Genomic DNA, 26,905 nt, shown 5'->3' with positions numbered 1-26,905 from the left:
ATCAGTTTTTCTCACACCCTAATGCAAAGAAGAGGCTAGAAGGTAACTCAGAAGATATTAATTTACTGGTAATTTTCTGTTTTTTTCTTCTTGGGAATGATTTGCTATCAAGTAATATATGAGTCTATAATCAGAACAGGATTTTGTTGTTAGAGTCTAACAGGCTGTTTATTATCTTGTTTCAGAGCTACTTGGTGGAGAAGACAGCTGCCTCGTAGCTTTATCCCCATTATAAGACGGGAGTAACAACCCGTGCGTTCGGTGCTAGCACACCTTTTTCCCAGTATTTTGGGAGGAAAATAGCCCATTATCTGTTCTTTGAATTGAAAGCAAGGTAATTTTCATCCAGTGGAGGAGCATTTTGTAATTTGCTGAGCAGTGGCTGGGCTGTTGCCCGGGGATGGCCGAGGGCACGACCGCTATCTCCATCCCACCGATGGCAGCCACGTGGCCACGGGGGCTGGACATGCAGCCCCCTCCTTTTCCCACAAGCAAGCAGAAGACCAATGTGAGCTTCTGCCAGCTGCCAGAGCCTCCTATTACCAACAGAAAAATATCTGCTCCCTTCGGAGAAGAGCCTTTCCGACCTCTTCCACAGCTGCCAGCCCACGGGGGACAGATCCTGGCCATCACCTGACCCGCCCCGGAGCTGCCCGGCCTTCCCGCGCCGCAGCACGACTGCGACGGCCTCGCTCGTGTTTCAGTGCTGCTCCAGTTATTTTTATATTTGGCTTTGTAACGTATCAGCTCATCATTTTCCACCCGGCTCCTCTGTGGTTAGCAGCTGGCAGGAGAAGCCCCCCGTGCCTGGAAGCAGGGAGGGGAGGTAACGTGGGCCCCCTCCCCAAAGGAAGCTGCTCATCTCCGAATGAGCAAGCGGAGGGAAAGAAGATGCTGGTAATTAATGAAATGAAGTAATAAATAATGAAATGATGAACAGTGGAATTTACAGAGCTCTAGTATTCAACGGCCATGGTTTCTTTAAACAAGGCCTGAAGGGAGTGCAAGGACGTTCCATGCTCAGATTGATGCTGAAGTTACAGGGGAAGCACGTATTCACAACCTACATCCACTTTTTACCAACTATTATGCTAAGTAGTACTCCTATAAACTACCTGAGAAGTATAGCAGCAATAATGGGCAGGAAGGTTTTTTTTTTCATACAGCTTAAAAAATATATTCATTCATTAATTCTAATGTTAAAAAATGAAAGGCTTTGAGAATGTGTGCCTGGCTAAATGCTACTGCAGAGCTGCATACGAGCTCCTTGCTTGGAGATCTTTTCCCACACACCAAAGGGGAGTGACTGTAAAGGACCCACATTCCCAAATCAACCACAGAAATAAAACATAGCTGCAACTTGACTGGGTAACTTCTCCAAAATGAATGCTACGAACTCATAGCAGCATTTCAGAGTGAATTAAATTTGTCTTCAGAATCCAGCACGAGTCTCCTCTTTGCTGTATTAATATGAGAAGTGTGTCAGTGCTTTGTCATTGTAATTCAGCTGCAAGGAATATCTACCTAGAAAACAGTGTTCACTCTATGATTATATATTTTACTTTAGCACTTTTATAACAGTAAAGCTATGACCACGATGAGGATGGAGTCATCTTCTGCAAGTTTAATCAATGTGTGGTTCAATGGACAGAGACGAATACAACTAGAACAGGAATTTCTCTACAAATATCCTGTGCAAAGAATTGCTGACGGACAAAGGACCACGGCCATGCAAGACAGCCTGGGGAGGACAGACCTAGGCAAGAGGCAGAAATGACCAGATGATGGCCAGCAAGGATAGCCACTGTTATATTAAGAGCGAACTTGAAACGCTGACTTCACGCTGCATTCCCAGGTCCCAGTAAGGTGCCTTGACAGTGATTCTCCCAGCTTTATTGATAACAGAAAGGCTGCCAGGAAGGTTTTTCATGGTCCAAATGTCAGGGAAATGGCACAGAATATGATCACACACATTACAGACAGACTACAACAGCTGCCCTTATGAGAAGCCAACTGATATCCTATGGTTTGAAATCAAGACAGCCACAGCCAACTGCTTCAGAGCCGCAATCTCAAGCCACACAGAAAGAATGTGGAAACTTCACCAATACGCACCAGTGTGCTTCAGGGTTAGCATGAAGATAACTGTTTGGCTGACTTAGTTGTTCAGCTCTGAATTTTAAAAATACATTTCCACCTAGCACAAAAGGAGACAACCTTCTGAACCAAATGCAAAGACTTAAAAACTGGTCATCAACCATAAACCATGCAAAGAATTCCTGCAGTCCAGCTACTCAGCTAGTAAAAGTCGTGTCATCTCCCTTCGCTTCCATTTTATAGACTGCATTAGCAACAAACATTTCAGGTCATGCAATTTTATTAACCTGGAATGCTGGCAAATGACTGCAAAACATTCCCTCCTTTTTGATTCCACAACAAAAAGTAGCTCGAATTTGGGAAGGCTGGACTGATCCCTTGTGTGATCTCAGGGTACTAAGGATTCAGCTCTCCACGTGCTAATCCCAATTGCGCTCTGCAGCACCGTATGGGACAGCTCTGCCAGGCTAAAACAAAACAGTACAATGAAAGAACTAATCATGAACCACAGAAAAATGTAAGAACTTCTCCATTGCCACCACGTGGCTAGTGAGCTCTTCCCATAAGTGCATCAGGACGGTAATCCTGAATATGGACTGCAAGTCTGAAATACACTCTCTCCCCACTTTGTTTCTCTCAGAGCAGTCAATGTGACAGCATCCTTCTGCTATTAGGTAAATGGGAAGATCTACCCAGTACACAGTTAACTACCTGCCCACTCAGCAGCTTCTGCACTGAAAAATATTACTGGAATACCTATTACATAAATAAAAATACAATGGATACCTGGGTTTGTCACCATTCCACATGTCTGTTAATATCCTAACTAAACCATAGATTGCATTCTGATCTTTTTCCAGATTTTTTTTCCCAAGGGATGATAAGAAGTAATCTCCCTGTTGTTACAAAGGTTTTATTTTGAAAATAAAGCTTTTATGCATATTTTAGTTGATCTAAATACAGTAGATCTCGGGTTTTTAAATCACCAGATATATGCAATTATCTCAAGCTAGATTCTGATTTTGAAACAAGCTCTAATTAGCTCCCCATTTTATGCTGCTATAATCCTTTCTTCAACTCCCATGAGTGTTACTATTGCTAAGCAGCATGAGGTTAGGAATGATGGATGATACCCAGAAAGGAAGACAAACAAAAGGGAAATTCAAAATCCCCTGAGATCACCCGCAGCTGTATCGGCAAATGAAGATTTCCACATTAGGTCATAAGACGACCCTTACAGAAACACATACCAAAAAGGCACGTCTTTTTCCCACTGAGTATTTGCAAGTCTTTAATGTAGTATATAGAGAGTGTATGTCCTTCACAGAGGATAAATACAAAAGTGAATAAAAATTCAGCTTTCCTGGGAGTAGCTATGAAATCAACAGCATCAAAAAAGAAACTTTGTCTTAATGTCATAGAGATGCTCAGTAAAGACATAAGACCCCAAAATAAAACAAACTAATAAGAGCTATATACAGTACAAGTATTTAGAAAAATACCCAAGCACATAAACCTTCTTCTGGCACATGGCTACTGTCCAAACCCAACCCAGCTCTGATCATCAGTAATGCAACTAAATAAGGGCCAAATTCATCATGAAAAAACGCTCATGCAGTTGGGTGACACTAATTCAACTTTTTTTTTTTCCATGTGATTTGGTCCGTGCTTTTGACACATAAATCATTAAAAAGGCAGATTTACCCAAGGGCATTAGAGCATTTAGGTGGAAAGAAATACACAGAAAAAATGTTAGAAAAGGCACAGTGCTACTATTTTTGACCACCTAGGGTACAGACACCATTTTTGTGTAAAACACCTTCACTGAACGTTGCACAAAATCATCAAAGCCTTGATGAAAGGTCACAGGCTGAAAATACAGATATATATCTGGTTTTAATTTTGGTATAGACTGCGTTTTTTCAAGATTCATAAATATAGCTTTCAAAGAAGAAAAACAAGCCTGGCTTCACTTTGCTCGCTCTCTCTCTCTCTCTCTCTCTCTCTAATGCTTATCCATTCATTCCCACATAGAAAAGACTGATGGGTCCATCTGTCCACGTGTGACAATGGAAAATTACCGGACAGAAGAACAGATTTTCATGAATGAGGTGTTAATCAAAACCTTATGATCTAGAAGTGTAACTAACTGGGTCAGAAATCCAGAAAATCTTGCTAGTTTGATAGAATAGTGCCAAACGGTAATGAAAATACTCACAGCTAATAAAAGTTTGAGACGTTACTATGCATGTTGACACTCTGTACACTGAAGACCTTCTTGGCAAAGCACTCAGGAGCCACTGAATGTATTAGTTTAATTTCACTTCTTTCCCTTCATGCATTCAACAAGTTGCAAGCCAATTATATTACATGGAAAAGGCTCCAGACCTCTTCTCATTTCAAAATTGTTCTGATTAATTTCTGTTTTAAAATTACAAGTATGCAACCTTTTCTGCCTTGATTTTCCTGGGAAATGTCTCAGAAGACCAGAAAATTGGAGCTGTCTTTTTTTTTTCCTGCCCTGGAGTGGAGGATCTTTCACAAATGCATAATTATTATTACCTTTTCCAAACTGTTTGCTGCGCTTTTAATTACAGAACAGCTGCTAATAAAAGAAAATTACCAAACTGCCCTTCCTCATTCAAATAACTTGGTTTCACTCTTTTGTTCTGTGCGGTGCCACAACCTTCCTTATTCCTTTATACAGAGAAAGGCACCAAGAAAAGAATGTCTTGTACAACAATTTTATTTTTAATCATCCGAAAGGAAGAAGAAAAGGGCACGAGCCCATTTTCTCATTTGTAAGTCTGCTTTAAGGAAAGGAGGGTGATCATCAATAATATGATTTTATTAGCTGATAGGAACGTGTCACCTCACAAAATATTAGCTCAAGGGCAGGAACTGACAAATGAGATTGGGAGTGTGGGAGGGGAGCAAAATACCACGGCAGCAAAACTGAACTTCCTGAAGGAAATCACTTTCAGCTACCAGCGATCCTCACGGGAATCCATAAGGTGGTCGGATTTTAATACTATGGGCTTGTCTTTCAATCTTTTATAATTACAGCTAGTCATAAATATGATGATTAGCAATAACAATGCAGCCTTTTCTCAGCTCCTCTGATTTCAAATTTCTCTTAAAATGGCTACAATTAATTACTCATATTTTCCATGCTGTCTTAGGCGTTTGTAACTGTAACAGTTACTCTTGCACAGTATCGATGCCACAAAAAAGTAGTCAATGGCACGCGTTTAATGAACAGCAGGGTATAAAATGTGGCAGGAAATTTCCATGTTCGCTAAATGCTTGGCTATAAGTAACAATAGCTGTATGATTGCAAAATAATTTTTTCCCATTTTGGTTTTGTTTTCATGGCTTGTTTTTACCAGGGGCATTGGTTTTTTTTTGCTTTTATCTATTTATTTTCAACTGTTTTTCTTAAGAAAAACGTGGACTGAATATCATCACAGATTTTCTTCTAGTAAAATCTTTTAGAATGCAAAATAGTTTCTCAGTATAGAGAGAAAAAAGCAGTTTGGTTGGGATACTCAGAATAAACCCTCTAAGCTCCTGAAAAAGAAGTGTTTCAGAAAGGCAGAAAGGTGGAAGACAAGCACAACTCATCCTTCTCTGTATCCTGAAGCGCAGTAATTCTCCAATACAGGGCACAGGCTGTAAGTACAGAGAAGGGCACAAGTATTTTTCTAGAGTACAAAATAGCCTGAGTAGCTTACATCAGTTAGGCATATCACTGGTAAAAAGTTTGTGTGGGTAGAGTTTGGTATCTAACAGCAGGAACACAGCTGTTCTGTTCCAGGCTCCTTCCTATACTGTGGCCATCTTATAAAACCTTTAGCAATTCACTTCTCTCTGACACTCATCTTTGCTGCATCTGCTTTTTTGCGAATGGAAAGGGGAGGGAGAAAAAAAGGTCGTCTTGGAATATTTAACGAAGCTTGAAAAAGAAAGACATAACGTGGTCTTTTCCCCACCTTCAAATTAACAAAGCAGATTTTGTGCAAATGGAAGTGGCAAAAAAATATGCCAGCAAGTAAGGCAGCTGGAGTATGTAGATCACATTACAAACGAAAGGCTTGTTTTACAGCCATTGTCACATGTCAAGTTGATAAGCTGAACTATGGTAAAAAAAACCCTACAGAGCCAATGATCTCTAAGATCAGACAGAGTCTCTTTACCTAATATATGCAGCTAAATATGTGTACTCCCTACATCTGCCATAGCAACAAGGAGAGAACGAGGAATTAACTGTGTTAATAAAAAAAAATTGAAGGGACTCCTGTATGATACAACAAAACGCGAGAAACCTCTCAGCATCAAAGCAAAAGAAATGTAACAAAAGCACAGAGAATTATTTCAGAGCAAATCATTGAAACCAGCTGATTACCTGAGCTTGCACATCCCTGCTGTAGGGAATCCTGTAATGATGTCACAGAGTGAAGGACTAGATAAGAGAGGAGAGGAAAATCAGGGAACAATAAAAGGAGATGCCAAACCACAAACTAAACAGTAAGCAGGCTCAACAAATAGCAAAGTGCTGATCTCTGCAAGGGCACGCTGCTCATTTAAGTCAGTGGCATTATAAGGGTACAACCGAGGCCAAACTCTAGTCTGGCCTTTCTGTATCAATAGGTATTAGGATAAGAGAGTGCCACAATAAAAGCGTAATTGCAACACAGCGTTCCCCCTTTAAAGCTTAGTTGTTCTAGCTCACCTCCAGAGAAAGCAATCGATACTCTCCTAGGAACAATAAAAATCCCCTATGCAACCCTAGAAAACAGCGCACAAGATCTTCCAGCTCTTTGGCCAAAATTTTTGGAATTACGTATCATATTCAGGCCTAGATAATATCATCCTAATGAGGAACTTGATAACTGCTGCTTATCAATTACACATAAACGAGTGCTTCGTTCGTAAACAGTCCCAGTGCGTCCCCCTAGGGGCCGGCTGGGCTGCGAGGGTGGATGCTGCCACTTCCAGTAACTCCTGGACTAGCACCGGGTGCAAGTCTTGCTTACTGCAAATTTAAAAAAAAAAAAAAAAAGATTTCCTCCTCCTCAACTCAAACAACATAGTGGAATTTTAATTACCTTGTCCTTGTTGCTGCCCTTGTGCAGGCAGGACACACTGTCCCAGCTCACCATTCAACCAGAGCTGCATACGAATAAATGGTTCTCGGCCTTTTTGGGTCAATTTGCTCCATGGCTTTGGCCTGGAGAGCATGTCACTGACACTTCCTTGGGACAGCCCCAATACCTGAAGTGAAGCAACCAAGAACGGCACGTTAACACATTTGATGTGGAAGGGGGGTAATTGAAGTCACTTTGGTCTCCTTTACTGTTATACCGCTCAAGTGGGTTTTATAGGGACAATTAGTAAAACTGCAAAATGACATCTGTAGGTAATTGATGGAAATGCTTTTCTCCTGCCGTGGTTTCCTTCTGGACCGTGGGTTTTTTCCTGCAGGAACAGAGCGGCAGCACAAACGGCAGACGGATGGTGCGAGATTTGCATGCTTTTCATATTTTGTGTCAAATAGTTTCATCAGTTCTAACAGGAAAAACACAGAGTCCAGGCACACACAGGCAGATAAAACAGGAAATGATTGGCATGTATTTTGTTCTCAAACAAAAATAATTGGGACTTTTGAGACTAGGCCTATATTTGGTTGATTTTTTTTTGTATGAATTATAATGATGTGTGTTTTCACCTGTAGCACCGGCTGCTCCACGTAAGTAAATATTTAAGAATACAGCCGACTGCAGCAAAGGGGGAATTTCAGACAGGCAGAACGCAATTACTTGCCTGGAATTCAGCACAGGTACAGGGGTTAAAAATCACACTTAATGAAAGCTGCCACGGGATCTTTAATGACCCCAAGAGGTCAGGCTTTTCATTTTACATTTTAGTGAAAAGGTAATAGCGTGATGCCAGCTCCTATTATACTATTATATTGATTCAATTTTTTTATAGGAAGAAGAAACACCAGATGTCCACCACTTCTTACAGCCTGGGAGGTGTTTCCTGGTGGTCGGGGACCCCCCCCGAATCCCACATGTTCAGTGCTTAGGGCCCACAATGTGAGAACTTCAGAAAAGCCTTATCGTGCATTGCATATCTGTAATCAAACATTGCTTAAAAAGTCTCAAAGCACACTAAGATACCAGGCACCAGGTATAAGAAATGACTGTGAATTCTTGACTTCAGACTAAGAAGAGGTAGGGGATTTTCCATGTGTTTGTTTAAATACCCTTGTGCACATTTCCAAATATTAAAAAAAAGGAAAAATGCTCTTGTGTCCATAATCTTCACTTACAACAAATTTAAGACTCTCCAGTCATGACAATGGTATTACTCAAATATTCCATGAATTCATTACATTAAGCACGAAATATTGAGTCTCAATAACATTTGCTTCAGCTTTCAATGCTTCTAAACTCAGGGGCCCCATTTCTAATTACAAGTGGCTGAAGTCAATCTTTGTATAAAAATCTATGCCATTCACAAAATACAGGAAAACTAATACTCTCCTTTGTGAGCTTATTTTTTATATGCTTAACATACGAAGCAAAAACATTTTTCCAGAAGACATATGTGGCATATCCCCCTCTGTTAAACTGGGCTCCATACCAACGTAAGGAGCAGAACGCACATTCACAATACTGGTGTAACAAGAGATAACCAGTTCTTTACCTTTTCCCCAAAGATCCTTTGGCAGATGCCATTCTTTGCTAGCTTTTCTTTGACCTGCCGCGTTAGCTCTATCGTATCCACTTCCTGGTACATATAAATCTCATACTGCTCGGGTGTCAGTGGAGGAACTGAAGGTTTGGATGGCTTTGACAAAGACACGATAGGGGATGAAGGGAGGGGGCTATTTTGTGGTGTCTCACTGCGACTCGCCCCAGTCATGCTCAATTCAGAACTCTGGGAGTACGGAGATTCAGCGTTTGGCCACTCTTTCCAATACTCTGAAGAAGATGGTCCTTGGAGCTGGCTACGATCTGGCCTAGTCTGATTGCTGACCTTTTCTTTTCCACCACTGGCTTCCTCAACTTTTATATCTTCGGGAAGAGCTGTATTTCTTCTCTCATGCTGCACAGTATTCCACCAATGGTCCTTCCAAACACCACCACGTCCCAACTCATTTTTAACATGCCTCAACATACCCTGGGCAGAATCACTTATTCCATGAAGCTCTAAAACAGGTGCCTCCTGAGGCTCCTTTTTGAGCCCAGAGAGGTTCTGCAATGCAGAGATACTGGAATCAGTGACAGATGAATGTTTCTTCAGGGATATGGCCAAAGGAGAATAGCTGGAAACCGAAGACATTGCAGGTGTAGATACTAGTTTGGGGGACAGGATAGAAATGTCAGCTTGAGATAAAGGTGGTGTTTTTAAGGCAGGTTCAAGGGCAGCCTGCTGTGCCTCCATTTCGCGTCGGGCTTGTTGCAGAATGGATCGAATAGCATCATCAGAATTGCCACTGCTAGATGCAGAAGGCGGCTGAGCCGGCTCAGCTATGAAAAACAACCAAAAGACTAAATGCAACAGAGGAATATGCTTTATATTCAACACGTGCTACTGTAAATATTTCCCTGTCACAAAAAGGACTGCAATACATTTCTGGATGGGAGGGAGGAGTTTTCACTAAGCAAAGATTTGCACTTTTCAAAATAAGGTAAGATTTCCAAAGTTCTTCACTGGAAAATTTTTATAGATGCCAAAGTGCTGGACATTTGCACGCACAGACTCAACGACAGAAGTCTAGTACTACTTGTATGTTTTCCACCATTGTAAAAAATTTTCAAATAAATGCCTTTGAAAATCAAGCCTTCACCTCTTCCTCCCTCACCCCAAGTGGTCAATAACATTTTATAGTTCTATTTGCAAAGTTATTTAACCTTTCACTTCTATCTCCACAAATGAATCATAACACACACTCAAAACTGAACACAGCTGCATTCACCTGGACAGACTATTAATACCCTCTTACAATATAAATAAAGTGAGACCTTTTACCTCCAAAAATATAACACACACATTACAACAACACAAGAACCTTCGTAAGAGACTTCATTATTTCATTTGACAAGCTAAATATGCTCCTGCTTCCTGCTTTCTTGTTCCAGGGTCCCAACCACTGAAATGCTCTACAGAAATCAGGCTGGTGCCTGGCCATCACCCTCTGCCTTATCCGAAGGCCTAGAATGGAGCCACGGGTGCTTTCAGAAGACATAACACCTAAATGGGGTATTTCAGTGGTGAACCAGGACTTGTGTGGCTGTGTTGCAGCAGTCGGGGATGAGCAGAGACTGGGACGTGGGATAATTCTAGATCTCTGCAGAGTCAAGAGGTTTTTGCAATGGCATCTGTTTCCATTTAAGTTAAGTCTCCACTGCGGTCCCCAGTGCTTGAAAACCAATTCCTCTGAAAGCTACTCTACAAAAATGGGGAAAGCGAAGCACTAGATAGTAACAGGGAACCCATACACTGCAAGAAGTGGCCTCAAAGTGAGGTAAGATCTGAAACATGCTGCGTATTATTCTAGTAATATTATGCCTCATCTGAATACATTTCCAAATTGCCTCCCTGTCACACACTATAAAATACATGAAAAGCTAAGAAATGGGAAAAAGACAGTGGGACCATCTCTTCTGTTTTATCTACTGGTTTCATAGGGAGTTTTGAGGCTGAATTAATGTTTGAAAGTTTGAGATTCTCAGATGAAACATGCTACTGAACAATGTGCTTGCAGTTTCCTGCACACAGCCCACATTTCTCTATGCAATCGTTACTTGTATAAACTCCTATTACTCAAATTGTATATTAATTAGTCTTTTATATTTTGCCATGAGATTAGCTTAGTTTTCATTTAAAAGACAACTATCTAAAACTGTAAATCAGTATTTACTTTAAAAAATGAAACAGAAGTAATGCACAGTACTCTCAGCATCAGCCCTTTAGCAGTGCCAGGAAGTTGGAAGGGCTATGGACTAGGCAGAAATGTTAACTACATGACAGCACACAATGAAAAATTAAACTTATCTTGGGCTAAGACGTTAAACTAATCATGTTTTTGGGAAAGGAAATGCTTTTTGGATTTGCCAGTTCATTCACTGAATAAATTCTGTAACCAAAAATAAAGTCATATGAAAGTCAGAACTGAGTTTGCCTATATTATAATTTCAGCACATGATGTCCCACAGTACGATGGTACTATGTGACTGGTAATTGCTGGCTAGATCGTGACCTTCACCCCGACAAATCCATTCAGTTCCCTCTCCCATGCAGTTGTGTCCCTGGGGCCTGAGTTAGATAGAAGAGAAGAGACAGCAGGAGCCACTCCCTTTCCAAGAAGCAAACTTGTAGAAGAAAGGATTTTGTAGGTTCGTCCTGCAGAGTGACTGCCTGCAGGTCTGGAGTGGTGTAAAGAAGGCAGAGCTCTGCACGTGGAAAAACGTGTTTAGAAATCTCACAGCATCATTCCCCCAGGAGCACTGAGCAGAGACCCCCACCAAGCTGTGACACATGTAACCTTAACTTGGGATGCCTTATACACAGAAACAACTCCACTAAATTAAAAAAAAAAAAAAAAGCAAAGCTCTTCAAACCTACATTCAAGGCTTTAAGAATATAATTAACTGACCAGAAAGCTCATGGTAATTGTTTTAATTAAATTCTGAAATAAAAGGAGCAAGAGACAAAATGAGCCCATACCTGTTTTCTGTACTTGCAGCTCCCTTTTGGCTTGTTCGAGAATGGATTTGATGGCTTCATCAGAGCCAGTCTCTGTGGTTCGGATTCTTGTGGTTATATTACCTGAAGAGGAAAACAAAACTAATGACACCAGGGAAACTTTTATTTGTTTGGTTGTTTTTTTAACACAAAGACAGACAGCATATACTGATATACCGCCAGCGTGACCTGACGAAAGTTTACATAGGACCTTTACCAACATTTGTAACACCAAGAACTTACTTCACATAATAAAAGAAAAATATCATCATCGTGAAAAGCCTGCCTGCTAGCTGCACTGGAATGATGAGAACACTGAACATCATCAGAGGAAGAACTAGGTGGTCATATATTCCTTTTTCAGGATAACATATATAGGTCTATTTTTTCCCTTTTCTTTTTTTTTTTTTGGAGAGGGAGAAGAAACAGAAGGGAAAAGAACCAGAGGGAAAAAGAACAAAGGTAAAAACGTAAGATCAGGAATCACCTTAAAAATTGCATCAGCTGCTAGACAAAGTAGGATGAGTATACATTCAGCCCAAAACAGAATTAAAAAGTAACTAGATAAAAATATTTTTTAACTTTCTAGAGGTTAATGTATTAAGAGAAACAGTCATTTAAAAGCAGATACCATTTGAAGTACTCTCCAGCTAAGAGCTACTATTTGGCTGTTTGGTTTTGGTTTGGCTTATTTAACCACTAAGGGGAAGAAAAGGAGGGAAAACGATGACTGTGAATGCTATTGCACTTAACTGCATTTTTCATTATGAGATTATAATCTGTAAGTGAGCTAGATAATTTCTGACTGAAGTCAAAGTAACTGCAGAGTTTCGAGATACATGGTTTTTTTTTTTCTTCTTCCTCTTGTCTTGCTAAAAGAAAAATCCTGCAACTAATCTATAACAAAGAAAAATGTTCATACTTCCTGTTCAGTGATAATTTATCGATCTGACATTCACTTATCTTCTTGTCTTTTTCATACACCATACTGAAGTATCACACTAATTTAACAGCATATTGAAGTGCATTTGTCAACATAAGCCCCATGAGAAGAAGTAAATCTAGAGCAGAAGCAGTATGTGATTGATGTCGGATTATACGTAATTGTGCAACTTTCTCCCTCCAAAATCACAAAAATAGCAAAGAGAGCATTTCAATAGATCTGATGATTTTATAAAGCCACTTCTATCACTTATCTCTTTTTATCTGCGTAGCAGTGAGGTTGGGAGTGGAAAAAGTATCCAAACAGGGTTGCGTTAGTACAGCAGCAGCAGAATTAGAAAAAGCAAAGTGTTCGTCTAACCCATGGTTTGTTTTATACTTACTGTCTGTTTTTCTATCAGATTCCAGGCCAGAATCAAACTGCACAGTTTTAAGGAAACACACAGCTAAAGCACACTCCACTTCCTAGGTATTGACTGCAAAGAAAAACACCTGCCTGTGACGTACCTTCAGACCCATTTCTTCGTTTCGGTACTTCCTGAAATAGTCTGTTCAGGTTCTGGCCTGGATTCTCTGTTGAAAAACAAGTTTGGTAAGAACAAAACAATCAGGGGATGGTTGCTCTGACATCATGGGCTGTGTGACATGAGAAGCTAGCAGCCTGTCTCTGAATGCGAGGGTTCGAGCTGTCCTCGCCCCCTCGAGCCTTTGTCTGAGCGCTGGAGGAGCTGGCTACTTTGGAAGAAGCAAGGCTGGCTGATTTGTTAATAAAGATTACAGCTACGTTCGGAAAGGAGATTAGACAGATATAAATAAATGTCTAGAGATACCAAAAATGAAGAGGTTAAAGATGGGCAGATAATCCCCTCAAGTACAATCATCAAAAGGAAGAGCAGATTATAAATGTAACAGTGTGCACTTTCAATTAAACAAAATCTAGGAAAACCCTGCCTGTCCTTTCCAATATTTCTTGACTGTAAACAACTTACTTCTCAGTTTCTCTAAATGTAAAACTCAGTCTTCGCTTAAGATGAAACACGGTGAAATGCATGTTATTTCTTAAAATCACTGCCTTAAATATGCAAAGCTGCTTTAAATTAGCATTGTTTTTTAATTACTCATCTCATGCATCACCTATGATATTTTGTCAAAACACTTTGGAAAAAAAAAAAAAAAAATCACACAAGACACAACAGAAGTCTGGTCTCAATAAACAACCCCCCAAAAATTTTCCAAGTATTTCTGAAGGCTGATACCCTTAGTAGCTACCGACCCTTTTCACTCCGTATTTAGCTCTGACATGGACCTATTGGGAAGTGAGGGATGTAAGTGTCCCTGCTGCTTGCTCCTGCTGACAAACACAAGTCAGCGGCTAAAAAAAGCATAAGCAAAGATATTAACCTGCTTGAGTGCTGAAAAGCAGAGTTAGAAAGCTGTACTTTCTGTACCTGACATCTGATGCAGGTGAAAACAGCAGCAATGCACAAATGGCCCCATACAGGGAAGCTTCCAATTTTTAACATTTGTAACTAAGAGGAAAATAGGGCAAGACCCTCGGCCGGCGAGCGCTTACCTCTTTGTCTACCCTGGATGCTGCGAAGAGCCAAGATGTTCTGCTCGTCCGAGAGGAACTGTTTCATCTTATGAAATGGCTCCTTGCCTCTCACAGTCAGTTTATTCCATGGCTTTGGCCGGGCTAGTATCTCACTCACAGACCCTTGCGACAGTCCCAACACATAATGTCCAAATATCCGCTGTCCAATATTGTGCTTGATCAATTGCTCTTTCACCTGACGTGCAATTTCAGCTGTGTCTATCTCCTCGCCTTCAGAGATGCTCCCAGCACTTTCTGACTGGCTGGGAGACGGGGCCATGCCATTTACGTCCGGACTTTGTTGTAATGGACTTTGGGAAGATATGGAGTTTGTGCTGTAAGGACCTGTTGAAAAAATCATGCTTGTGCTTCCTGCTTCCTGCATTGCCTTGGAGTAGAAGGACTGCATTAGCTGTCGCTGGAGGAGAGAGTTTAGTGCAAATTTTCCTGTGGAGGCCAGGGGTAAGCTGGGGCTCGCCAGGGATGAGCTGAAAAAGTCTTGACTTAAACCCGTTGGTGAGAACTGGTGTGTACCATTAGTATTGGAAGCCTGCTCCCCCGCGTTGCGGAGCAACTGAGAAGGAGGGGAGGCCGGCAAGGTTGCAGGACGCTGACTCTCAGGCTGGTCTTTCCCTTTTCTCCTGGCTGACCCTACAAGGAAGGTCAAACATAATGCATTATGGGGGATCAAAGAGGGAAAAACCAAGATAAAAAAATGCAAAGTTTGCCCCGCAAAGGGAAAAAGTGCAGATTTACAAGGGCCAATGAAGTGGCGGTGGGATTTTTGTTTTCATTTTGTTTTTGGTTTGTTTTCGTTTGTTTTTTTCCATAATCAAAATTTTATAAGCCAAACAAGGCCCCCAAAACAAACAACATGCATTTCATGTTTGCACCTTTCTTGTATGTTGCAGCCTGGAGAATCCCCCTTACAAACATTAAAACTAGAACAATTACATGAAGTGCAGTTATACATTTAAAATAAATGCAGTTACAGACAGCAAGTCTCTTTGTTGTCTCTCATTCAAGACATTACTCATTGGACCTGACTGAACCCAAATGCAGCAAACATTTACATTTTGGAACAAACCAATTTGAATAAAGGAATCACCATTAGGTGGATGCACCAAGATCACTCAGTTAAAGTCATAAAACACTTCAGAATTCAGTAATCCCAGGGCCAGTGGCAACTTTTAACTTTCTTCCAGCTGCAAAAACCATAAGCATTCAAGTATCTGGAAATTCCATGACTTGCCATTTAAAATATGTGCACACAAGATGTAAAAAGCCCACATTAGGAAAGCTAAACGGCAAACACACTTCGCTAAAAAGAAAGTATTTTGTTTTTCCAAGCTGACCTGCCGGTAGTATATCTAAGTGTATCAGACAGGAAGATTACTGTGTTCTACATGCAAACATTTTGCATAACATTGTGTGTGGGGGAAGAGACTTCTGGTGCCATGGATGAATTTCTTCCCAAAACAGAAGACAGCCTTAAACGCTACCACTTGGAACATCTTGTAATGCCTCTTTCCTAACCTTTAAAGACTCTCTGAGGTCTCCAAGTTTTATTTTATTATCCAGCCTATAAAACTGCAGAAATCAAACGTTATTCAGTGTTCTTGTCGCCTCTTAATCTTCCTGCCATGCATGAGCTCAGACGTTCATCTCTCACTCAGCCCTCCCTCCCTTACAAGACAGCAAACAAACCAGAATAGCCGAAAATCGTGTCAACCTACCACTCAGGTCACTATTTGTGATACGCAGCGTGGCATTCTCAGACTGCAAGGAGCGGTTCTTCTCCAGCAGCAGCACCTCCAGCGGTTTAGATGCATCCTAAAGAAAATCAAAGTGGGAGGTTTGTTTCTAAAAGCATTAAGCGTCTCACTCAGGCACTAAAAAGGATTTCAGAAGAAGAAAACAAGTGCTCATCTCTGCTATGAACACAGCTAGGGAATTCACCATGCATATATTTGCAGGAATCACTCTGTGCTCCTACGTGAGCCATAGAAGAGATTCACTGTTTAATTTCAACTGTAAATCATTCATCAATTCTGCATTATTTTGGAACGTCTAATGGAACATTTTCTTAATCCTACTTATTTTAAAATGGTTCTGGCATGCTTTCAATTTAAAAGCTGTAGACGTCTTTTAATCTGATTACAATAGGAGTTAAGATGATATTATTTCTTCTAGGTCAACTGACCCAAGTTAAGCATTTCCTTCAAATGCTGTGTTTCAACGTGAACAGTTTGTTCAAAAATAAAATCAGCCACAGAAACCTGCCATTTACCTTCCACTAAATATCTAACACTTGCTCATTAAAAAAACATACTGAAAATTAATCCCAGTATATTGATATTCAGTTCAGATTTCAGAAGCAGGAATTTAATTCAAAGCCTTTAAACTTAAGTGAGATTAACTTGCTGGAATAGTAGAGCTTTCTCCTACTTTCTCAGTACTCAAAGTTTTGTTTTCTTTTGTGAACATTATTTTCAAGGCTAACAAAGACTTAAAAATACTGAAATCCTTGCTCAGCGTCCTGTCACTACAAGAAACATGCAAATCTCAGCGTAGCTACACACCAACTCTTAGTATCTTTAAAAGACTCAACTTCACAACATTATGGTTATCCACTCCAGCACAGCTGAAATGTCATTCTTTGTCCTTGACCACTTAAAAGAAATTAACAGGCAAAAAATGTTCAGTTCAGCTTTTTACATTAGAAAACATCAGGAAAACAACGCTCAACCCATATGTCTCAACATCAACTGGAAATTGTCCATGCCAACGCTAACGAATTGCAAGACAAAATTTTTTTTAATTAACTGCTGAAATCAGTAAGAAAACAAAAGTAGGTTCAGTACCTGTGCACCAGAGCTTTCAGACGGTGCAAACTCCATGGATTTCAATATACTGTGAAAGGCAGAGAAAAAAATTATTTTCTATTTCTTCTTTTCATAACAACTCCACTAATGAGCATTAACATTATCATCTCCTGCTCTCCAGCAACACTACAAGTGATAACAACTTTCCTTGCAGTAACAGTCTCATAATGAATACAGAATAACTATTCAAACTAGTTATTGGATAAGAAAATTTTCTTGAGCGTCATCTGAATCATTCCATATGCAATCCCACCAGGCCAGTTTAAAGCGTAAATCTAAAGGTTAATAAGGATATAACATTTTAAGCTGTCAGAAGTGATATAAATTTATCTGTGAAGCTTGAAGGGAATGAAAAAGTTGTAGCAAAGCAACAAAACAGGGGAATCACCACCACAGTTACAGTCCTTTATATAATATACACCAGCTCACATAGCAAGAAAAATATGCACAAATAATCTTCCTGACCAAGACACTACAGGCTAAAAGGCAGTTTTTCATTTTAATAACCTCCTAGTTCTATGGCAAAGGGAAGACAAAATGGCACAATATTTCTTAAGAAATATGAAAGATCCAAATATTTATAAGTACATTAAGAGAAGAATCTGATAGTCTCATTGTCAATATTTTATAAAAATACTGAGCGGTCAAAGGACATCTCCCTTCAAAGTCTTTCAGTTAAGAGTTGTATTGTCTCGCAAACGAGAATCTTACAGGAATACAAACTTATTACTGTGCTTTGTCTTATAAATTTTTTTAAATAGGCCTGCTGCAGGCAGGATGTTAACTTCCTCAGACTGAAGCAATAAATGATTTCAGCTTCTCATTGTACAAAGATGACTTTCATTTGTTGAAGAAAAATACATAAACAGATATAGATAGTGTTTATACAGCATTTTTCATGTATAAAGCACCAGGAACTTTGTGAGGCAGGGAAAGTATGTTTAATCATGTATGAAATGTGGAAACTGAGTCAAAAAAAGCAGAAGGCCAGTATTAAGACACAGGGACTAGTCCTGGATGCCACTGGGAGTCAGCCAGGCACCCAGAACTCATTAACTGCCTCAGACCATGTGGCGTCCAGCTCCTCTATAAATCTCTCTGTGCATTAATCCAGAATTAGATGCCCTGGAAATCGGTGGTCTCAGTGACTCATTCAAGATCACTTGAAGTCATAGCAAATCCGAGAAAAAAGTCATTCTGAGGCAGAAGCCTCACACATTTTGCATCTGTGCATACTCATCGCATACAGTGTTAATTCTGACAGGCACTCCTACAAATATAATTATTAATAAAATCACAAAATTCTGGCCACCAGTTTCATCATAGGGCGTCACTGGATGACACCTCTTGCCAGCAGAAATTGCTGTAGGGTAGAGCTATCATCCAATACACAAGCACATAAAGTAATGCTGTTAAGACTCTGCTTTATGTGGGCACAACAGCTCACCCACGTACAAAAGTGCCTCTTTTCTGCTATTAATGGAGTCGTGCCAGTCAAGGACAGAGATCACACATTAATGGCTTGAGTTCTTAGAGACCCTGATGTTATATTGACATCACAGGCATGTTTACTCAGGTTGCTAATCACTGCTGAAAGCAAGTGTTTCTTGGGACACCTCGAGAGGCACAGCTCTGTCTACCAGGACTCCAAGGTGCTGGGGGAGATAAATACACAGAGACTCATCTAGGGAAAACCCCAGCCACTGGTAGGTAAGTGTTTTCATCCTCCCATGGATTCTGCAGAGTACGGCCTCTGAAAGGACAGCAAGTAGTAATGTATGTCCTCATGATGGTCAGAGAAGGAGACCCATCTGAATTTTAAGAAAAACAACTTATAACAACAAATAATCACGTGGCAAACTTCCCATGGCAAATCACAGGTGTTTCTGCCATTTCAGTTCAGATCAGCAGTACACTTGTGACGCAGGTCTCCCAGTAAACCCCACTTACCACACTTCGGTTTGCCATGCAGAGCAGTCCTGGAGCATACCGACCGCCTTCCTTCCGGATGAGACTAACCCAGAGGAGGCTGCACGCTCTGGAAGGAGCAGGCGTGACGTGCTCTGACCACTACCGTGCTGCCTACGGAACCAGACTGAAACCAGGTGCAGGTGCAAAGTAAGCCTGAATGTATTTAGTGTGTATATTGGGTACTTGGCACCAGAAGTCTGGCTTTAAAGCCTGGATCCTGTTGTGCCCTCCATGTGCACAGGCTGCTCTACCAATGCACTTTGGTTCTGAGCACCTGCTGCCAGCTGGGACCTTCAGAAAGGATCCTGAACCTTGCAGCAGCCGCGTTTTTCAGCAAGCTTGGAGCAGGCATGCATATTCAAACCTCAGCTGGAAACTTACTGACCTCCGCCTACTTAAAGTGGATTCTTTGCTACCTGAAATAGCCTTCTGGCAATTTCACAGGTAATTTCCTATACACTTAGAACCCAAAATATACTAAAACCCAGGTTGATGGTATCTCGAATTGCCCTTGAAGGAATATTCACTACAGCAGGTTCATTTTTTCAAAAACTGTAAAAGTTAAACATGTCAGAAATGACTCTCCAAATGTGTCACAAAAGAGACATTTTCCTCAGGAATATGAGGAAGCAAAATCTTTCCCCTTTGGATTCCAGGAATATCTTTGCCCATGAGATCTCAACTCAATCTGCTGCTCAAGATCAGTTATCTGCTTTTTAAAGGAATGATCTTGTGACTTGAATCTGCACATCTAAGACGACTTGAAAGATCTTACTCTAAAGCAAAGTGTGCATTGGGACAGCTCAACTTTCTGTTCGTATGATCCTGACTGCAAAGGCAGGAGGGTTAGCACTGTTGTATTACTCGAGAGGGAACTGAAAGGACACACAGAGCTCTCAGATCTCAAAAATAGGTTTAAAAGCAATTTGGCACAAAAGCCAATGCAGAAAGAAAGGAATCCTCCCATCCCAGATCTTGATGTGGACCCAGTTAAGTTCCTCCAAGGTTAGAAGTTGGCTGATATTGAGACCCCTCAGCCTTGAATGCCTTGAACATCCTTGGGAGGATTAGGGAAAATACATCAGTGCCAGAACAACTGAGAAGTTTACTCTTTTGTCCTTGGTTCAGCTGGGATAGGGTTAATTTTCACATGAAGCTGTGAGGGGGCACAGCTGGGACAGCTGACCCGAACCAGCCAAGGGGATATCCCATAGCACAGGATATTATGCTCAGTATATAAACTGGGGGAGGAGGGATCGTGGCTTGGGAAGGGGCTGAGCATCGGGTTCCAGGTGGTGAGCAACTGCCTTGTGCATCACTTGCTTTATCATATTGTTCTATTAGTATTATTGTTATTATTGTTTCTGCTCGCCTTGTGTTGTCTCATTAAACTGTCCTTAGCTCAACCCACAAGGTTTTACCTTTTTCTTACCACAACATCTTTCTTCCTTACTGACAAGGTGTGTTTTTTCTTGGTGCGTGTGCCCGTTATGAGCAGTTCATTTTTGTCAGAGTTTCAGGGCACAAAGGCGTACATAGTAGGATTCAGTATGAGGGATACCAGATTTACAGCAATAGACTTTTCATAGTTTCACTTCAGATCAGGGATGCCACTCTCAGGTGATGTACATTTAGATTTTGGCACATCTTTTGGACTGGATGGGAGCAGAGTGGGTGGCGTGAATGAGCTGCTGTGATGATGCAGCATGGCAAACATCTTCAGTGCTCTCACAGAGGGTCTTAACCCCCCGCACCATCCAGCAGGATGGTATATGGACTCCAGGCCACCTACAAGCTAGCTGGCTGTCCCTCCAAAGTCAGTCTGCCCAGATAAAAAAATGTTGCCCACAAATTAGGGGATCTAAAAGCTGTAACAGCCAGGACAACAGACTTAATTTACTGGCACCTCACAAGAGCCACTTCTAGGATATTTTCTCATCTATTTCACTACAGGCTCATCTCGAAGTAACAGGAACAGGCAGAAGCACCATATGAACACTCCTGTGTCATGGCTTCTCCTGGACCTCTCATCTGCAGTCCCATCCCTGCCCTCATGCAAGCCAGTGTTGTAAAAAAGAAAGAGAGAGAAAAAAAAAGGCATTGCTCCCAGGAATACAGTGATCTAAATGAGTTTCGTATCTAAAGTAAAGGCATTAAACCAGGTAGGATTTAAAACTCATTTGCTGTTTCAGCACATTCACGTTTAGTAACTCATGGAGCAAATTAGAAGGTTGTGGACTAATTCCCATTCATTACTTTACATTTGAGGGTATAAACTGCCTCAAATCTGAGGCTGAGTTTCCTTAACTCAGGAGAGTATGTGGACATATTTGCCTGTATCCCTAAAACGATGATACTTTTTTGCAGACCAGTTAATATTCAGGTATATTGACCAAAGAAATGGCCAATTCATTTCACTTGACTGAAACTATATACCTACATCAGGGTGTGTGCTGCAGCTGGCAGTGAACCAGAACTGCAGCAGCGTGGCTTGAATATAATAGCACCAGGGGCTGGGCAGTCACTGGGCTTGCAAAACCAAACCTGCTTTCCATGTTCTCCAGGGACGTGTAAACAAAAGCACATGACTACCAGCCTCATCTGAAATACCTCATTAAACAAGGTAACATTTTTTCAGTCTTCTTAAAATACACACAAAAATGCCAGAATGATGAAAGAAGAGATGGAGTTTCTTGCAGTTATTTAAACCTTGACACTAAACATATTTCCAGTCAAAAAACTTCTCTTCTGAACCTGACAGCTTATCTTGTTATAGTTTAAAATGAAGCTCTTCTAAGTCTCTTAAAAAAACCCCCTTGAAATAGGAAGAGGCTGTTCGTGGCTTTAGTTTAAAACCACAATATATTAGCAAAAAATACACAGTGAAACAAGCACAGCATTAAATGTTAAGTGCTGAACGCTGGCTGGCAAAAGCATAGAAAAGGTATTATGGCCAAAGGCCCTGCATTAAATTCTTGGTCCACATTACATTTGGCTGTTGGCTGGGGATTTTTAAAGAGCAGTCCACCTGAAGTATCACAGCTTTTCAAACTTTTTACCCTTGGTGAACAATAGTTTTAGTGTCTTTTCTTCATCGACACTTGTATTATTCGCTGTTGTGATACTCTGCTGCAACAAAAAGGAGTACTTTCAGATACAGCAGTTGCACTGGTTCTGGATGTAATTTCTGTCAATATTCCTGATTTCCCCGACTTTGTGGTTTTCACTGAATTCTTTATTGTTCCAAGAACACAGATTTGTGGCTTCATTTAACAAGCATTGTTAAACTAGAGTTTGTGAAAAAATTATGTAAGCATTTAACACTTACTTTAATTCTTTCTTAACCTCTTCATAATCAGCCTGTCCTTTCAGTTTTTCTTCCAGTTGCTTTAAAAGAAAGAACATGGATTTAATTATTTTGATTTTTTTCTGCAGGCTTTCAAAATCATCTTTAAATTATTCCATATATACAGCAGCGCACAAGTGAGGGTTAATGACTCATACCTAATTTACATATATTAGAAAACAAACTATAACCAATTCAACGTAAACACAATTATACCTCACTTTTCCTTTGTTTACAGAGTGCCAAGCATTACGGGATTCAGTAGGTTCCAATTTGGCTGTTTGCAATGTCACTGTCGTGTGTTCAATAAAGAGATCGGGGAAGAAAGTATTAAAAATGGGGCAGCTGAAATTTTTACGAAACTGATGAATTGAGTAAACAAGCAGGATGCTTTGGCACATACTGTATTCTTAATAAGACAGTTCTTGGTAACCTTATCTACATGAAGATAAAAAAAAAAGACTGAAGAAGCTGTTGTTGACTGGAATGCCTTAGGCTTGTAAGACTTCTACAATGCCTCATGCCCAAACAAAACAGCTGTACCAAGTCATTTTACAAGCATTACTTATTGCAATAACTAATATGATTACACACCAGAGATGAAGCATTGAGACCAACTCAGCAGGTCTTTTTGCTCAGGTCTACCTGACCTGGGGCAGTCTCAATGGCTTCTCTTTGGAGTGAAGATGCCACAAACGTTGAAACAAATCTCCTAACACAATCCATAACGCAATGCCACACATTTGGACCTTACCCAAGAGCCCCTGCTCCCAACAATAGTGCTCATCACTACAGGATAAATGCTTCAGGAGGCCTAAAACAGTGATACATAATTGATGCCGTTATGTTGCTTGCAGAAGCCACATTAATTTCCCACTAATAATTTCTTTGCTTAGCACAGGCACACCTGATCTAAGCAAAGAAAGAACAGAACTTACTGGTCTGTAACTTTCATGGATAAGTTCAGGCTAGCTCTGCATCATTTAAGTTTTGGTGTTAAAATTGGCACAGAATCGCAAAGGTCACAGGAAACAGAAATAACACAAGGACGTACCACCCTCAAAGACAGAGTATCTACTTTGAAAAGGAAAGGAATATATGACATGAAAAAGAAAAATAGGGCTTTATGTCCAGGAGAGGCTGCCTTCAGTGGAGAAGTGAATTCAAGAAGATCCCAAGCCCACTCCTGGGCTGCTCACTGAATGCAGGAAGAAGGCAGGGAAGGGCTGCTGAGAACTTGGATAATTTTAGCAAACCTGTTTAAAACGCAGCCCCATAGAGTTCTGCACCAGCACAGTTATGGGCGCATGAATGGCAGGGCTGGGACAGATGAACAATTAGAAGTGGGAACCTCTTAATCATGCTGTCTTCCCAAGTAAGTCAGTATAGGTGTGTATCACCCACCAAAGCTATCCAGTGGGCACAAGCTGCAAACCTAAACACCACGTAATACAGCACCCACAGATCAGCGAGTCCATCATCTGAGACATCTTAATAATTTAAATGAGGCTTCTTCAGGAGACAACAGCAGCATGATGGGGCTCTGTTGGACTTCCAGCTATTCTGTCATCTTTTAAAGGATTTCCTATCATGCCCCTTCCAGTTATGCACTGCTGACATTTCTGCTTTGCCATTAGCACGTACGCTAAAAGCAGTGACAAAGTGGACATCCACATTATCAATACAAAGCCCCCTTAAATTCCTGTTTCTGCTTTCTGATACCATAATCCACAATCCTTAGTCACTCCTGTCAAGAGGCATCTCCCAGCAGTAATACACGGGCCCTGCTCTGGCAGCTGCTCAGCAAGCAACTCCTAATGGATCACCACCACTGGTTGTTACAGGAAACCAGAAACTGTTGTTAGGTGTGGACTTTGCACTCTGTGGGACACTGATGAAATGAGCAGCCTCTTAAAAGGTCTTGTGTCCTAGCATCCTTAGCCATCACTAACTTGTGCAGTCATTTGGATTGTGCTAAAAAGAAAAAAACCACACGTCTGTTTCAGCTAAAACATTTTGGTTTTTTAACCTGGAATAAATACAGGGCAAGTTTTAGTCATTTCTTCCGACATGTCCTGCCTTACTAAATTCCAGTTACTAACTGGAATTACAGGGAGTACCGACTTTCCTTTATATAGCAGAAAGTGTTTTGACCCTGCTAAAAACCCCTATACTGATGTAACCAGGAAAATCCTCGTTGATGTGACCAGAAAAATCCTACAAATATTAAAGATGTTTGAGGTTTTGATAACCTCCAACATGTGTTGAAATCTCATTATGCAAATGTACTACGTAATCCCAGGGCCCAAGGTGTCACTTCAGTTCTCAAGTTTTAAGGAGGGCCAGCTACAACATGCCACAAGTTCAAGCAGCTTTTCAAGCTACAGTTTGACACTGAGCAAAAGAGTTACTTTAACAAGGAATTCAGCTAGACTTCTTAATGCACTGGATCAGGCTCAGTAAGACTGGAGAGGGATCTTTAAATGAAATCAGTGAGCCAGAGAGCCCTCGGTACTGGGGAGGGGACTCAGCACCATGACTGACAGCTTCCAACCTCGATGCAGGCAATGGGAGGACCCTGCTGACCACCACACAACATCTTCCAGCTCTCCTTGGCCATGTCACTCTGCCAGCTGTTTCTAACTTCTTTTTGTTGCTCTACAGCTTAAAGCAAAGATACACTGCAATTCACCTCTTCCTTGACTCTGTGACTTGTAACGCTTTTGGGTCTACAGCAGATTAGCTTTTACAGTAGGAATAACTGGCTATTTACATTAGTCCTCAGTATAAGAAGTACTGGAATAAATTTAAACCAAACAATATCCTGGCTTAATATATTAGTTACTTATGCAAGGATATGCTAAGAAAAAAAGCCTTTTGTAGAAACAGATATAAAATACAGGAAAGCTAATGATTCCCATTTTAATGCAATCTATATTAAATGTAATTCTGTGTAGGGATATGCTATACCCTGTAAGTATTTCTGGAAATTTTAGGTACAAAACACAGTTATGAAAAAAAAAAAAAAAAAAAAAAAGAACGTTGACAAAATGGAGCTGTTTTGGACTCTCAGGTACTTCTATGCTGTTATAGCAGTATGGCAACCAGCAATATTTTACTTTGAATTGTATAAAAAACACATACATCCATCATTCCCAAGTACCTAATACAGAGATTGTTGCCATGGAAAATCTGCACCTAGATGTATACTTTACTAAACAATATAAACTAACAACTGAGAATGCAATGCCTGTATATAAGCAGACCATTTAGGCACTTGGCATCTTCCCAGTCAATGACTGTTTTAAAATGTATTAGTATGGTAATTGTCTCAAAGAACCCTGTAAAATGCACAGAACATGGTATAACAAAGGTTCAAGCTGTGAGACAATCTGGAGGAACTAATATCTTGCACTAAATATCAACCTGGTTAATTCAGAAAAAATATATTCTAGCATCCTCCAACACACAAAAATGCAGGGAGCCAGAGGACAGAAGGAATGGACTGGTGGCATTTCTGCATGCTACATTTGCAAATATTCCACGTTAAGAAATCATCTTGCATTTATTGCGTGACCGAACCTATGTTAGAGCATGCATAGATTGGGTCCCCTCGTGTTATTTAAATATAAAAAATCATTACTGTATTATTAACTGAAGCATCTTAGGTAAATAGCATGGGCTGTATTAAAGGGCGTAAAACATTTTAAAAAACCCATTAGACTAATGTCGTAGTTTAGTTTAGAGTGATAAACTAAAAAGCCTGTATTTAATTAACCCAGGTTATTTGATGTATCTTTTTGCTACCTAGCACTGTTGTATTTTAACTTGGTAGCAGGGAAGCTCTAACTCCCAGCAACAAAGGGTTAATATAATTATAGTTAGAAAAGTCTTGTTACTAGAGGACATGTTTTGATTATTAGATCAGATGAAGATAAAGAAGCAATAAGTTTGAAAGTATTTCTGTATTGTTTCATTAAGTCATAGAGTATTAAAGAATTCCCCCAAGATATGGTCTGAGAACATTGCTTTAATTTGTGAAACTGTGATTCATTTTTTGTGGAGGCAACCATTACAATCTCCGTTATTTTAGAAGCAATTCCTCTATAATCAAACATGAGATCAACACATCACCACTGAGATTTGGTTCTTTGTACAACAGATCTCAGGAACAGGTTTTCCCAGCACTTTGGGGTAAAAGTACGTATTTTGAAATATTTTTGTAGTGCAACAAATAAGGTTAAAGAGGGTTGAAATGACTAAAACTTTATCAATAGAGTCACTGCATCAGACACTATCAACAGGAACCTAAAT

General features: G+C 40.4%; 1 protein-coding gene across 6 annotated transcripts in view; it reads right to left on the bottom strand.

Annotated features, from left to right (window-relative positions):
- CUX1 (cut like homeobox 1) overlaps positions 1-26,905 on the bottom strand; it is a 284,858-nt gene that overhangs the window by 60,351 nt on the left and 197,602 nt on the right. Inside the window, exons 12-20 of one of the 6 annotated variants that reach the window (XM_074845464.1) lie at positions 22,574-22,632; positions 17,254-17,302; positions 16,126-16,222; positions 14,369-15,040; positions 13,303-13,368; positions 11,836-11,937; positions 8,809-9,635; positions 7,206-7,371; positions 6,503-6,559 (exon numbers count right to left, since the gene is read on the bottom strand). In XM_074845464.1, the coding sequence (XP_074701565.1) occupies positions 6,503-6,559; positions 7,206-7,371; positions 8,809-9,635; positions 11,836-11,937; positions 13,303-13,368; positions 14,369-15,040; positions 16,126-16,222; positions 17,254-17,302; positions 22,574-22,632 (2,095 nt within the window). The remainder of the gene's footprint in view (positions 1-6,502; positions 6,560-7,205; positions 7,372-8,808; positions 9,636-11,835; positions 11,938-13,302; positions 13,369-14,368; positions 15,041-16,125; positions 16,223-17,253; positions 17,303-22,573; positions 22,633-26,905) is intronic. The other 5 variants (XM_074845465.1, XM_074845466.1, XM_074845467.1 and 2 more) reach the window with 5 other exon arrangements.

This window comes from Strix aluco, chromosome 19, assembly GCF_031877795.1.
Source record: "Strix aluco isolate bStrAlu1 chromosome 19, bStrAlu1.hap1, whole genome shotgun sequence".
NCBI classification, from domain to species: domain Eukaryota; kingdom Metazoa; phylum Chordata; class Aves; order Strigiformes; family Strigidae; genus Strix; species Strix aluco.
This window is presented reverse-complemented; position numbering and strand designations above follow the sequence as displayed.